The sequence below is a fragment of the Lethenteron reissneri genome, chromosome 40 (assembly GCF_015708825.2).
Source record: "Lethenteron reissneri isolate LAM-NWPU_2019-01 chromosome 40, ASM1570882v1, whole genome shotgun sequence".
Lineage (NCBI taxonomy): Eukaryota > Metazoa > Chordata > Hyperoartia > Petromyzontiformes > Petromyzontidae > Lethenteron > Lethenteron reissneri.
Window position 1 is genome coordinate 11,165,413 of NC_083818.1, and position 14,154 is coordinate 11,179,566.

The 14,154-nt window shown below is 53.8% G+C and overlaps 1 protein-coding gene across 1 annotated transcript in view; it reads left to right on the plus strand.

The window, feature by feature from the left end:
- The window catches only part of HPS3 (HPS3 biogenesis of lysosomal organelles complex 2 subunit 1), a 62,274-nt gene that overhangs the window by 21,906 nt on the left and 26,214 nt on the right, over positions 1–14,154 (plus strand). The window contains 4 exon segments of the mRNA XM_061568028.1: positions 6,824–6,986; positions 8,200–8,472; positions 9,327–9,536; positions 10,063–10,275. Coding sequence (XP_061424012.1) covers positions 6,824–6,986; positions 8,200–8,472; positions 9,327–9,536; positions 10,063–10,275 — 859 coding nt within the window.

Below are 14,154 nucleotides of genomic sequence, written 5' to 3' on the forward strand. Positions count from 1 at the left end.
AGGGAAGCGCGATCCTTTGCGTGAGGGGAGCAGACCGCCATCGTGGATTATCGTAGAGCTGCCTCCGAAAGATCCCTTCAAAGCGGCCTCCGGTCCGCACCGTAGAGGGGGTAGCACTCCGCTCCGAGAGTGAGCTTCGTTGTTGCAACGGTCAAACCGACAAATGAAGCGCAGAAGCGAATGTAACATTACCGTTTTTTTTTATTTTGCGCAGTCATTGGTGGCCGAGCTGGGAGGTGTGGGGCATCGATTCACGGCTGTAGCTAAAGATTGTTTCGGCTTCTGTGAGGCCCCCTCCCATTTTGTGAATAGCGGCCTTCCGTTCGTTGTTCGCTTATGGGCCCGGCCATGGAATTCCTGCGGCCGTGCAAACGGCGGCAGCTTTTATTTTCACGGCGAAGGCCGGCGCAGTAAATAAAAACCAGCTCGGAGGGGGGGGGCGCATTCCACTATATTATATTTTCGCCTTGCGGTTCAAACGCATTCTCCTGTGACCGCTCCTCCACCGTGGCGTCGTGCCACCACGGAGGGGCGACCGGCGCTCGTGGCGGCGGCTTACGCAAGATGCGGAGAGTCGGGGGAGAGAGAGCCCGGCAGCCATTGTGGTTTGCGTTGAGTGGACGTTACCATCACTTGCCCACCCTCCCTCCCCCGTGCCTCCCCCGTCCCACCCCCACCCCGCTCTATTGCGACAGGTAATGAGCAGCGTTAGAAACTAATGGAATGCCTATTGTGCCCAGTAATTGAATAACTGCGTTTTGTTGTATTACTGCCCGCAAATGAGCCTTTGGGCAGGGCATAATTATTTCCACATGTACGCATCTTTAGTTAAAGGTGCTGGCTGCGGTCTTGAAAACATAAAACGAAATACATTATTATAATGGCTGTTATTTTTATAATAATAATAAAAATAATAATATAATAACGGCGATTATTTTTCTCCGGAAAGCCTCGCTGGGACCCTAAATACTTTGGGATGTTTGGCCAATCGCATTTAATGAAAGTTTGGCTTCACGTGGAGAGGAGAGCGGAGCACCCGGAGGCAACCCACCACGCGTGTCCGCGAGGGGGTGACGCCCGGCACTGCCATCTCCCGTCGACACCTCGCAGTCGCACGCCTACAGCACCTGGCAAGCCCCGGTGGTCGCTAAGAAAGCCAAACAAAACCTCGCTTGGCTTTCGATATCCGATGAGATTTGGGTGAACTTTTATAGCGGTGTTAAATATTTGTGGGTGAAATAACGTTTCGGATAAGGTGCTGTGTTCGCTTGTGCTCCTCTTAAACGCGAGCACAGAGGGCCAGAGCTCTCGTTCTCTTCCCACATCTCGCAAACTCTGCGGGGCCCGCCACGTACAATTGCGCAACATCTCCCACGTGCGACACTTTACTGCCTCATCCGCCGCCACCGCTGCTGCTGGCGAGGACCCTCGAGCGTGAATCCGAACTCCAGATGATCCAAAATGCCGCTTGCTGCCAAACTCCCTCGACCGCACCCAACCACAAATGAGACCCCCATCGGCGCAATCATCCGATCTCTGCAACGGCTCCCGATCTAATCCAACTGCAGGATCACACTCCTCCATGAACTCACTCCTGCCGACCTCTCCCCTCTCATCTCATTCTACTCCTCTGCGTTCAATCTCCTACATCTCTGCTCTCATCTCACTCTACTCTCCTCCACACACTTCCCCCACCTCTCCGCTCTCATCTCACTCAACTCCAGTTTAGCAACACGGGCCTTTGTCAAAACTCTTGGTCAACTTCTGATAAGTTGATGGTCGCTTCTTCTCGGCTGCCACCCCCGTTGTCTGAAATAACTTTTCTCGAGCCATTCTGCGTACAACCGACCTGTTTCCATGAAGCGTCTTTGTTAGCCGCTGTGCCCTAACGTAATCTCTGGCTCCGAGCATTCTCTACTTCTCCCTGCAAAAAAGAAAAAAACAACCCCTAACGAACCCCCGACGCATTCAAACTTTCCAACTCGTGCACGGTCCACCCTCTGTGTGCAGGGCATCTCAACGCGCGATCGCAGTCAGTTGCTTCATGAACTCAAATTCGCTTTGTGTCGTATATTCATCCCTGCAAAGCCGTTTGAACGTCTCGCCAAGCGGAGCACTTCAAAACGACGTTTATTTTCCCTGCGTTTAAAAAATTTGCTCCGCGTGTTTAATTTTTTCTTTATTTAGTGAGTGGTGAAAGAGTCGGGCAGAAGGGAAAAAATAATAACACATTCCAGCGAAGTCGACACGAATTGTACGTGAAATCGATCGGGGGAGGGGGGCAACCACGGGTGAGCAATTTTACGTCGTCGGAACCGGTCGCACGTCGGCGCATTTGGCCGGGTTTTACGGCGGACGTTTTATGGCTCGCGCGGCGAGGCTCATCGGCTCTTTAGCTCACTGGCTGCTCGGCTCTCCGGCTCTCTCACGTGGGCGGCGCAGCAGAGAGAGAGAGAGCCGCCCTTCGTTGAAACTCGGAGCACGGCGTGCGGCCCGGGCGCTCTGCACTAATTGGAAGCAGCATTGCGGCCGCGCCGGGGGCCAAATAAATGGCGAAGCCGCTGCCACGGGCGCGATGACGGCGGCGATGGCGGTGACGGCGGCGACGGTGGCGCCGAGCGGGGGGGGGGAGAGACCCCCGAACATGAGATGAGAATTACTCCACCAGTTCCTAAAAACCCAGCAATATGCGCCCGGTGTGTGTGTCCTCGGCAGCATCGTAATAATATATATTTTTAAGAAGCGCGATGAAACGTACAAACATGCAGCAAGGCAACCACACAGTGAGCCAGCGCCAAAGCTTGCCCGAGCTCTGCGTTCCTCTCTATATAAAGGTGTTATCAGCCAAGTAATGTGGGAGAACACCGGAGCAGCTGGAGGAAAGCGACGCGTGCGTGTGGGAAACGCTGCGTCCCATTTTAGACGAAACCGGTGGAGTGCACGGTTTTTCTGTACCGCCTTCTCCTGGCGAGCCAGGGTACGGCCGCCTCCGTCGACGCCCACGGGAAGGGAGTTTCCCAACATCGGTGCGATCCACCAACCCTCGCGTGGAAGTCCTCCCTCACAACGTTGTGTGTTCAATTAGTCACAACGTTGTGTGTTCAATTAGTCACAACGTTGTGTGTTCAATTAGTCACAACGTTGTGTGTTCAATTAGTCACAACGTTGTGTGTTCAATTAGTCACAATGTTGTGTGTTCAATTAGTCACAATGTTGTGTGTTCAATTAGTCACAACGTTGTGTGTTCAATTAGTTTTTCACTTGATTTTTATCCGGGTGGATGTAACTTCGTCTGATTGGCGTGACGCGATTGAGCGGCATAACAATAAAATAGTTGCGAGGAAAAAAAAATATATATATGCGTACAGACACAAACAACTGTAAGTAAAAAAAAAAGAAAGTAAGAATATACTTCTCGACAAAATTACTTGCTAATACGTTCGCTATTTTGTTTCCCTTCCTGCCATCGCCTTCCTCCCCTCGGTTAATCGTTCGGGTTTCTTGTTTTGCCATCACTTCCCGTCACGGCTAAACTGCGTCATAAATCAATCTCCCTGCTCGTTGCTTTGGAGATTCTAAACTCGGACGTAGCAGGGGCTGGGGGGGGGGGCACAGTTAAAGCTTTGCCTTTTTTTCTCCCCCCAGCAAAGAGAGAAGGGGGGGTACACGAGGGGGGGAGGGGGGGGAGGTCGTAGAACTGAGCCTCGGTCGCCCCGTGTGCAGGCAGAGCAAATTAGCCGCGCGTCCGAATTTCGCGTGCACTGCAAACGAGATTCCGTCGCCGATGAGAACGATCCGTTTCAACCTCGCGACGCCCCCACACAGTGTCCTCTCGCTCCCTGAGAGAGAGAGGGAGGGAGAAGAAACTCGGGAGGCGGGAAGGCAGCATCAAGGCGGTGAGCCGGCACCGACGGTTGCTCAAGCTCTGCGATCCCCTACATGTTAAGATGTTTTCTGCCATGTGGGAGGAAACCGATGCACCATGTGTGCAATGGGGCAACACTATCTCGTACATAGAGAACAGGCGGAGTCGTCCACAGTTTTGCCATCCCACCTTCTCCTTGCACCTCCTCGACACCCACGGGAAGGGAGTTTCGCACCATCCGTGCGGCGATCCACCAACCCTTCGCTGCTGCCTCCGCAGCGCTGGATGACGGGCCACGCGCGTAGTGACGCCGGCTTGAACCGCACGGAGCTCGCCCGGCACACCGATGTCGGGCGAGCGAGCGATCGTCCGTGCCGAAAAATGCCCGCAAGTTCAAAAGCTCCGGCAGATGGTTTACCGCGTGGTCAGTTCTCAACGTCCGATTCGCACGCTTGGCTACGTACGGTGCGAAATAAGTTTTACACACAACAGGGTAGGGATCGAACCCACGGCCTCTTGCATACCAGACGAAGGAGATAACATCTCGCCACCGCGGCGAGGCAACGATGTCGGGCAATGGTCCTTGTTGGCATCGCATGACGGGAGGCCGGAGCGCCGACTGGGTTCGGGACTCCTGAGTGAGCGCGTTGATACATCCGGAGTCCGGAATGCGTGCTCGATCTGGACCCCGGGTGCGTGCAGTGCGCTGTGCTTTCTTCACGCGCACCGATTTTTTCGGCGATGACCTTTGGCAGTCTAATGCGGTATTTTAATTGGTTTGGATTTTATTCAGAACTTTCCTTTGGGGGGGGGGGGCCCATTGTGTGTGTGTGTGTGTGCGTGCGCGTGTCTGTGCGTACGTGTGGGGGATCGGTGGCGCAGCGGTTAGCACGCTGTGCTTGAAAACCCGGCGACCGGGTTCGATTCCTGCTCGCGACCAATAACAATGGCGAAATACTTGAACTGGTCCTGGGCCTCCCCTAGGTTGACTCGGCCTCAAATGAGTACCTGGGGTGACGTGCGAACGTCCCTACTCGGGAGAAAAACGCGTGGTACTGGCCACCCACCCCTCGTGTGCCGTGCCGGCCTTAATAGGTGCTCGCGAACAGCACTTCCCCCAACAGTTTGTTACAGGCTATACGGGGGCATCTTTGTATTTGGGTGTGTGGTCATTTTTTGATGGTTTGAGCTTTAAATACACTTAACGTAGCTTTTAGTAGGCCAGTACAACGATCCATGTTTTTTTTGTGTTCTATGTCTATCCTTGCATATGATGGTTATAAGTTTAGGAACTAAATTGCCAATGTCGTGGTCTGCTGGCTTTAGCAGACAGTTTGTGTAGTTTTGCCGTTCCTCAAATGCTGTAGTCCATAGCTCGGGTTTCATGGCCAAAGTTGCACTGCTTTGGCTTACATCTTTAATTTTATTTCTTTACGAAGGATATGTTCTGATGCGGTTGATCGTTCCACATCGGTGTCTTGGAGGAGGAATGTTAAAGACAGGAGGTGCGGTGATGTTTGGGTCTCGAATGAGGAGGTGTTTATTCTGGACGTCCTCGTTTGTGCCACTCTGCTCGCCAGCTTTCTTCCGGATCTGGGTGAGATTCTCGGATGGGTTGTGCCGTGGTAACAACTTTTTGACGTATTATGGCGGTGAATGTTTTATAAGGAACGTACATATGCTGGTGTCTGGTGCTTTATATCGCTGAACAGAACAATGTGTCTTGTAAAACTCGGCTTATTCCTACAATAACACTGGCCTTAAAAATATATTTTTTTATATTTTACGTAGCACACAAACAAAGCGCAAACCTCTGAGGCAAGCATTTTGAACGACGCTACTGCAGAACCACGTCACCGCTCCATTTTAGCAAATCGTACGCTAGCGGTACGTTAGTATCGTAGGTGTCTTTATTTGGCGTTTGAACATCTTAACACGTGCTTTTATTGCTTGAATGGGTGAAGCATTTTTTTCTCTCTTTATCCTCTTGATCCTTGCAAAAGGGTCCCCGTAGATATGATGCCTTTTTAGTGTTACATTTAAATCTGTCGATGCAAACAAAACAATATAAATGGGATGTTTAGAATGAGTCAATCAAATCGTGACCCTCCCCTTCCCCTCCCCTTTCCCCAAACTGCCGGCCATAGACAGTTGACTATGGCCGGCAGCAGAAGGGGGGGGTGTGTCGAGTGATTCACTGCCCGACCGTTGAAAGGCATTCACAGGAGGTGTACCCGCGAGGCCAATCAGGCCACACACCTCTGCCCCCACCGAGCCAGCAGCTGATGAGCAATCCCGTTCGAGGGTTGCGGAGAGAAAAATGAGAGGTCTTGACCTCCCGAACTTACGCCAGTAGGCCCCTGTAATGGTACCCAATTTACTGGCCAAGATCAAAGGTTGATAAGTGGTTTCGGATGATTGAATCGCTATCATGTGTGCGCTCGAGTGCGCGGTTTGTTCCCGCGGAGGGATTGTTGCTATCGGCGGGGTTGTGCTAGTGGGCGCGTGCGCCCATGTTTGTGCCGCGTGTGTTGCAAGGGCAAAGTGGGGAGCGGTGGCGCTGTGGTCGGCGCACTATGCCGCTCACCTCGAGGTGCGACCCGTGCTCTGGGCCGACGTCGGTGACGAATCGTCTTGACCTGGGCCCTCCGCTCGGTCGACTCGGCCTTAAATGAGTACCTGGTCCGGTGTGTAAACATCGGCATTGGGGAGGCGAAGGCGGTCGGACGCTGTGCTGGCCACCCAATCCCTTTGCATGTCGTGCCGGAGGCGCACGCTGACGTGATTGTGGGCTTCTCGGCCAATGAGAAGCTGAGGATGTATGCGTGTTGAACTTCTTTCGCCCAGTACGTAACAAAACCGTACTAATTGTAGGTGCGGGTGATGACTGCGACGACGACAATGATGATGATGCCCGTATAAGCGATGTGGTGGTATGAACTGTGCGCGTGACTGTAGCCTCACCGTGGACGACTGGCGGCTGGCGTTGCCGTATTACCGCATGGCCGGCCTCAACGCTGCCGCCGTCCTGAGCCGGCATGCGACGTCCACGAGGGCGTACGGCAGGGGCCTCCTGCACTGCCTGTACGGCATGGCCTGCGAGCGCGAACTCCTCCAGCAGGTGACTCCGTCGATGGGCCTCGTGCTTCTTTCGTAATTTGTGCTTTGTGTCGAGACGCTTTCCGACTGAGGTTTGAACCGCATCGAATGCGTTTTAGTGGTCGACTAGGGACCACGCTGAACCGCGCTCGAACACAACACTGCAGATGTGCGTACACGTTCCATAAATGGGAGATTAAAGAGTCGTCCAACTGTGACTGTGGAGAAGTCCAAACCATCAAGCACATCACCGATGAATTCTCAGTCCATGCACATCCTGGCGGTGTCGCTGAAAATCCACACTGCGTCAACCACGTCATTGGACTGGATGAGGAACCTTTGGATTCATTTATGACGATCATTAAGACAAAATAAGAACTTGCTTTTCACAATGGCCCATCCGTCCATCCATCCATTTGTCTACCTTGCTGATCTCCGTCAAGGAACATAAAGCATCACGCATACCTGAAGCACAAATCGATGATTCGTGTGCGACTGTGGTCATCCAGAACAGAGATCGTACAGCGTATAATAGTACACAAATACGAAGGAGACACTGCAGCGATTCACTCCGCCGCTCCTGACGCGGTTGTCTGACTTGACCACCTGCATGTTAAATTGTTGTTGTTGCTCTGCATTGACATCAGCAGCGATAGGAAACAAGAAGAACCATCGGAAATTCCGGTCATCCTCTCGGCAACGGTTTTTGGCGAGCCATGGAACAAAGACCTTCACCGCAAGCCACAGGAGCTATGCACTTTTCAATCTGGATTGGAAACTCGTTTATTTAGAGCTGATGTTTAGTTTGTTGTCCTTCCCCCCCCCCCCCCCACCTCCGTTTAGCGCGTTTGGCTACGTACGGTGCAAAAGAGGTCCTACACACTTGCATAGGACACGGGGTCACGGTAACTCTCATAACGTCGATCAAGTACACGAGTGAACCGTTTCGTCTAAAGATGTGGAGCCCTTGGATCAAACAAGGTGGAGCAAAACCAGACGGATTGCACGGGAGAAAAAATACGAATGAGACGGCACCAATAATTTCTCATATCTGGAATTCAATCGTAACTCTGAATTTTGATAATTCCTCAAATTGCTGACGAGTGCGGTGGGGATGAAGGTGGGAGGGGGGGTAATGGGGACGAAGGTGGGGGGGGTGGTGGGCAGGTGCGATCGTTACTCTGCTACTACGGACGCCTGTTTAACAAGTGGGCTGCTGTCGCGCGAAACCGCAGGAGACGGCCGACCGGGTACTGCAGGTGTTCAGCACGGTGGAGCCGGCGCGCGTGCCGCACCTGGTGGCCTGCCCCGGCATGGCGCTCGTCTCCCCGGCGCTCGCGCGCCAAGCCCTCGTGCCCCCCGCCGACGGTGACGACGACGCCGCCGCCGCCGCGGCGAAGAGGGCCCCGACGTCGCCTCTCTGCAGCCTCGCGGCGGCGTTCGTTTCGCTGCGCGTGGACGACGACGACGCCGCAGAGGCGGAGGCGATCCTGTCGGGGATGCGCCAGGCGAGTGCGGTGCCTGCGCTCGTTTCGCTTGGGAAACCGTCGCCCGAGATTCGAGGGAGTTTTGGCCAGCCGGGTAGGAGGGGCGGCCGTGGGTTGTTGATGGGCAGGGAGAGCAGGTGGGCAGGAGGTAAGGATAGCAGGGTGGCAGTAGGTTAAGTTGGCAGGAGGCCAGGAGGGAAGAGAAGTCTGGAGGGCAATGAGGACGGGATAGAAGGAGAGCCCGAGGGCAGTGGAGCGTGCTGCTTGGGAGTGTCTCTCGTTTGTGGCGTCCCTTTGACACCTGTACTCACCCCACTACCCCACACATCGGTAGAGAATCTTGGACGTCCCCGAAGCGTAATGTCACACCGGGGCCCCCCTTATTCCACCGTCCAAATGCCCTATTGGGGGGGGGGGGGTAGGGAGGCCTTGCTTTTGTGCGGGGCCCGGAGATAATGTCCCCTTTCGCCCTTTCCCCATCCCTGAGTGGCTCTGCATGCTACAGCCACTGAAGAACACTGATTGGAAGTGAGGCCTCCATTGCCCAGGTAGAGGTACTCCTCCACTCAATTTAAACTAAACTAGTTTAATTTAATTTGTCCAGTGGAGCAGGTCAGAACGTTACAACAACAAACAACACAAAAACACGATCGGAGAGCAAAGTACTGTGTAGGAAAGGTAAACCACTTCAAAAAATATACAAATACCAGATGAAGCCCACAGCTCTTTTTCAGAACCGACCTGGCTGTCACAAATGTCAGCTCAACCAAAGTGGCTTGTCACGTGGAAATGTATAGCAGCCAAATACTTTCAACTGCTCTTCGTCAACATCACTCGCACGTGTTCCCCACGCCCCCCCCCCCCCCGCTCCACAGGACCAGGTGGTGCAAGCTGCCCTGCAGGAGCCCCGGCTGGTGGTGCGCGTCGGTACGGAGGCCCCCGGGCAGGGCGGCGAGACGGGCGCCACGGCCACGGCGCTGGGGCGGCTGCTGGCGCGCGGCCACGTGGCGCTCATGGTCTCCACGCTCGTGTCGCTGCACGAGAGCGACGCGCTGAGCCTGACGGACATCGAGGATCTGCTCGTGGTGGGCGAGCCCGCGCGTCGCGTTAGTTGCGCTGTCATGATAATAAGAACAACGGCCGCGATTTGCAACGCGCGCATATTTCGCAAATCGCATGGCAATGTTCGATCGAGAATTCAGAGGCGCGGAGCCGGGGGTGCTCAAAGTCGCTCGTGTGCAGCCCTGCATAGGTGGGTGCCGCGTGTCTCTCTCCTACCGCCCCTGCGTCACATCACTCCGCTCGTGCCGTGTCTCTAAACTAAAAAACTTTATATTTTACCAGGTAAGGCCCACTGAGCTATCTCGGTGTTTTTCAGAAGCGACCTCGCCAGAAATGTACAGCAACCAAAATGCTCGCGTGATTCTCAATGTGGAGGGAGGACCCAGAGAAAAATCCACGAGACCATATAAGAGAGAGAGAGAGAGACGTGCAAACTCCAAATTGAACCCACGACCTCCTGTATACCAGGCAAGGCAGTTAACATCTTGCCACCGCGATTCACCATCGCTCCGCTCGTGCCGCGCTTCTCGCCTCCGTCGCTGCGCGCAGACTCTGGGGCCCGAGAGCGAGGAGCCGTGCTCCGGGGTGGAGAGGGAAGCCGTGCCGTCCATCCTGCTCGACCTGTGGGAGCACCTGACCCTCGTGTGCACTAAGCCCGCCGTGAAGGCCCAGCTGCCGGAGAAGCTGGCGCGTGCCTACCTGCAGCGCATCGCGTCCGGCGACACCCAGAGCCGGCCCGCGCTGCTCTCCGCCCAGGAGCTGGTACGGAGTCGCCGCGTCACGCGTGGCCCCGTGCGTGGCCCCGTGCGTGTCCCCGTGCGTGTGCTCGTGCGTGTCCTCGTGCGTGTGCTCGTGCGTGTGCTCGTGCGTGTGCTCGTGCGTGTGTGTGTGCTCTTGCGTGTGTGCTCTTGCGTGTGTCCGTGCGTGTGTCCGTGCGTGTCCTCGCGTGTGTGCCCGTGTGTGTCCCCGTGCGTGTCCCCGTGCGTGTCCCTGTGCGTGTCCCCGTGCGTGTGCTCGTGCGTGTTATCGTGCTCGTGTGTGTGCCCGTGCGTGTGCTTGTGCGTGTGCTCGTGCGTGTCCCCGTGCGTGCGCGCGCGCGGCGAGGCCCTCGCTGGGAACTGCGAGTCCAGTCGAGCGCAGACGCTGAGCAACACGGCAGACCGACGTGCGGCCTTGGTGAACACCTTGACTTCTGTTGGCACGCGGCCACTGCCACACTGCTCGTGCTGCAACTCGCCACTATGAGCAGCTTGGGTATGAAGCCGGCTTGCAGCTGCCATTAGAGTCTAACCTGCCCTCCTCCTCCATCGAGCACACGGGCGGCACCCATCGCGAGCTCCTTGTTTCGATTTAAAATCTACAGCTTTTTCTTGCCATGTTCTATCCCAGACTTTGGAGGGGACTCACCTGGTTAAGTCACCTTGTTGTAACTTAAAACTCAACAAGTTCGTCAAAAACACTGCCTTAACATAAAAAATACATAATTTATCTATTGCCCTAAACGTCGCCGATTATGTATTTTAAGGTCACAGTGGTATTGTTCATTGTGCTTCTGCACCACTGCCAATGTAGCAGCAACATCACCAAATAATGAGCTATTTAAACTTCTCTTTTTTTTTTTAGAAGCGACCTTGCCACAAATGTTAGTTCAATGAAGTGGCTTTTCACGTGTAGATTTATAGCAGCCAAATACTCTAAACGCGTGATGTTGATTTTAATTAAGGATGGAAAAACTGGAGGACCCTGAAAAGAAATCCACGAGACCACGGGGAAAGAGACAGAGAAATATATCCAGCAGGCATCGGGGTCGGGATGAAATCCACAACCCCCTGTATACCAAGCGAGGTGGTTAATATCCCGTTACGTCTTCGCTGTCGCGTGTCTTTTACTACCTACCATACCGGACCCGTTGACCCTCGGCAACCGGATGCACAGCGTGCCTTGTGTAGAGGGGCTGGTGTCACTCGCTGTTTTACACAGCTTTTGAAACGGCTTTGTGATCCGCAAAAAAAAAAATCCGCTTGCTTTCCATCGCTTATTTGAACGCCTTTGGCCCGCCACCGCCGCCAGTGAGATTGTTTTAATGGAAGGCCCTGGGAGGTTATTTCATGCGAGGAAGATTGACGTAAGTGTTCTACGGGGAGCTCAAATCGGACGGTGAATAAACACAAGGGCTGGCCTTTTGAGGACGTGTGTGTGTGCGCGTGCGTGAAATGCCTCGCGATGTTAATTTAATAATTATTATTTTATTTCCTCGGCTCCGACGGACCGACCGGACCGCCGCCACGCCGACGTTGCTAACTCTATCAATCACGGACGGCCACCGAGCGTGCGTTGTTTGGGGTTCCGCGGAAAACCGGCAGAAATCTCACTCGGCCGTGGGGGACGCAACCTGTAGCACTACCGCCCGCCCCCCTTCGGCGCTCTGATCCAACTCCCAATCGCGGGGTTTGTAGCTTGAAGTAGAGCGAAATAACTGATGATGATGATGACCACGATTGTGGTCTAGTGACGGTACGAGGCGGCGAGGTATTGCCGCTCTCGCCACTCGAATCGCGCCGCCGATTGCTATCTCCCCGGTGCGACTGCGCCGGTGAAGCCGCCCAAGGGGCCCGCCCGCCGGTTCGCAAGCGGTTAATGCCCGTGTTCCTTCGCTGGTTGTTTTTTTGTTGTTACGTACCCTTGAATTTTTTTTATTTTACAAAAATTGTGCATGCCGCAGCAATAATTAAGTCGCGGTTAAAGATGACTTGGTGGGGGTGGGGGTTGCTGGATGGATTTTAAATAGTTTGGATAAACAGACCTGGGAATGCTTCTTTGCACTGATAACATCTCGTGCACACGTTTATAGTTTATTTGTGTCATTGAGATGTTGTGGGCGTCATTCGAACTTGGACGTTTAAAGGACATTACAATTGGCAACTATGATCATGTGATGGTTATGGACTCGCATCCGTCAAATTTTGGCGGTCCATCCCTTCTTGTACTTCACAGACGCATGTATGATCTGTCATCATCCACGTGGACACTAGATGTGCACGTGTGTAATTTTAACATGCATGTTCAGGAGTGTATTTACGAGGGAAGCAAATCGATAATGGCACTAATAGTAAGAATATATCCAGCCGTGTCCAATGCACTGCTGGATCGAGAACCCCCGTGCTGTCAGTCATGGGGGATTGCTTGACCATACTTCACCACGCTGATCATTGGTAAATTGAGGGCGGGGAGCTAAGAATCGGTTCTACTGCCGTTTCGAGTATTTGGCTGATATAAATGTCCACGTGAAAAGCCACTTCGTTGACCTGGCTAACATTTGTGATATCATTTGCGATAGCCAGGTCGCTTATGATAAAGAGCTACGTAGCGCAAGTGGGGGCCTTACATTGTAAAATAAAAAATAGTTCAGGTAAGTTTTAATAGATACGTTTTGCACCACGTGCTGTAGGGGTGTGGGGGTGTGGGGGGGAAGCTTGTTCAACTTGGGATGTGGCACCGAACAACGCACGTGGTACAACCCGGAGAGCAACGCCGCCGATCTTCATGAAACCTCACGCGGCTGGGTTACTCGCGGCGGACTCCCTCGCAAAGGGGCGAGCTGTGGAAACGCGCCGCCGGGTTTTTTGTTTTCATCTTAAAGCAACGCACTGGGCAGCAGTCGCGTCCAATAGCACCGGATGCTGAAAGAAACAAAAATTGAGCATCGCCGCTCATCGGATTTCTCCAGGATAAATAAAGAATCAGATTTTGATCCCAAATAAAGTGCCGCCTCATCCGCCGCCATCGCAGCAGCAGCAGCGAGCCCTTTAGGCACCGTCGTAAGAATGTCCCCCCGCCCACCCGCTCGCCCTCATTGTAAAACCGGGGAAATGCGGGAACGAACAACGAGCAGAAAACCTGAAAACAAAAGGAGAGTAATGATGCGTGACCCACCACTGCTCCTGGCCATTTAACTCCGCACCATTTCCGTACTCGTGCATTTATTTATTTCCCCCCCCCCTCACCCACCTCAGTCGCCAGGTTATATTGGAACGCCTTCCTCCTATTGAGCCTGGGCTTTAATTACCTGATCCCATCATCCAGAAAATTGCTAAAAAAAAAAGAAACCTCAAGGACGTCCTGAGGGGGGTCCCCTTCTCGTGCCACAGAAGCCACAAATCTCCCCTTGCCGCCCGCTGTGTGATTGCTTTAAGTTGCTTGTTTTGAGGAGTTTGTTTTCGCGAAAGAAATTGGCCTCCAGTTGCCCCGGGCGACTAATGTGCGTGCGTGCGTGCTTGCGCGTGGGGAGCGGTGGCGCAGCGGTTGCGCGCGCTTTGCGCTATGAATCCGGCGACCCGAGTTCGATTCCCGCTCATGACCGATTTTTAAATAGTGGTGAATATTTGAACCGGTCCTGGGCCTCCTCTCGTTCGACACAGCCTTAAATGAGCACCTGGGGCAGTATGCATTTAAACATCGCTGCTAGGGAAACAAAGATGGCTGGGTGTAGCGGTGGGTCACCCTACCCCCCTCGTGTGCCATGCTGGCCTTCATAGGTGCTCGCGAACAGCACTTGCCCCAACAGTCTGCTAAGCTATACGCGGAATTCTTGTCTTTGTGTGTGTGTGTCGCGGTGGAAATTGTGGTGAATGCAGCTGTGCA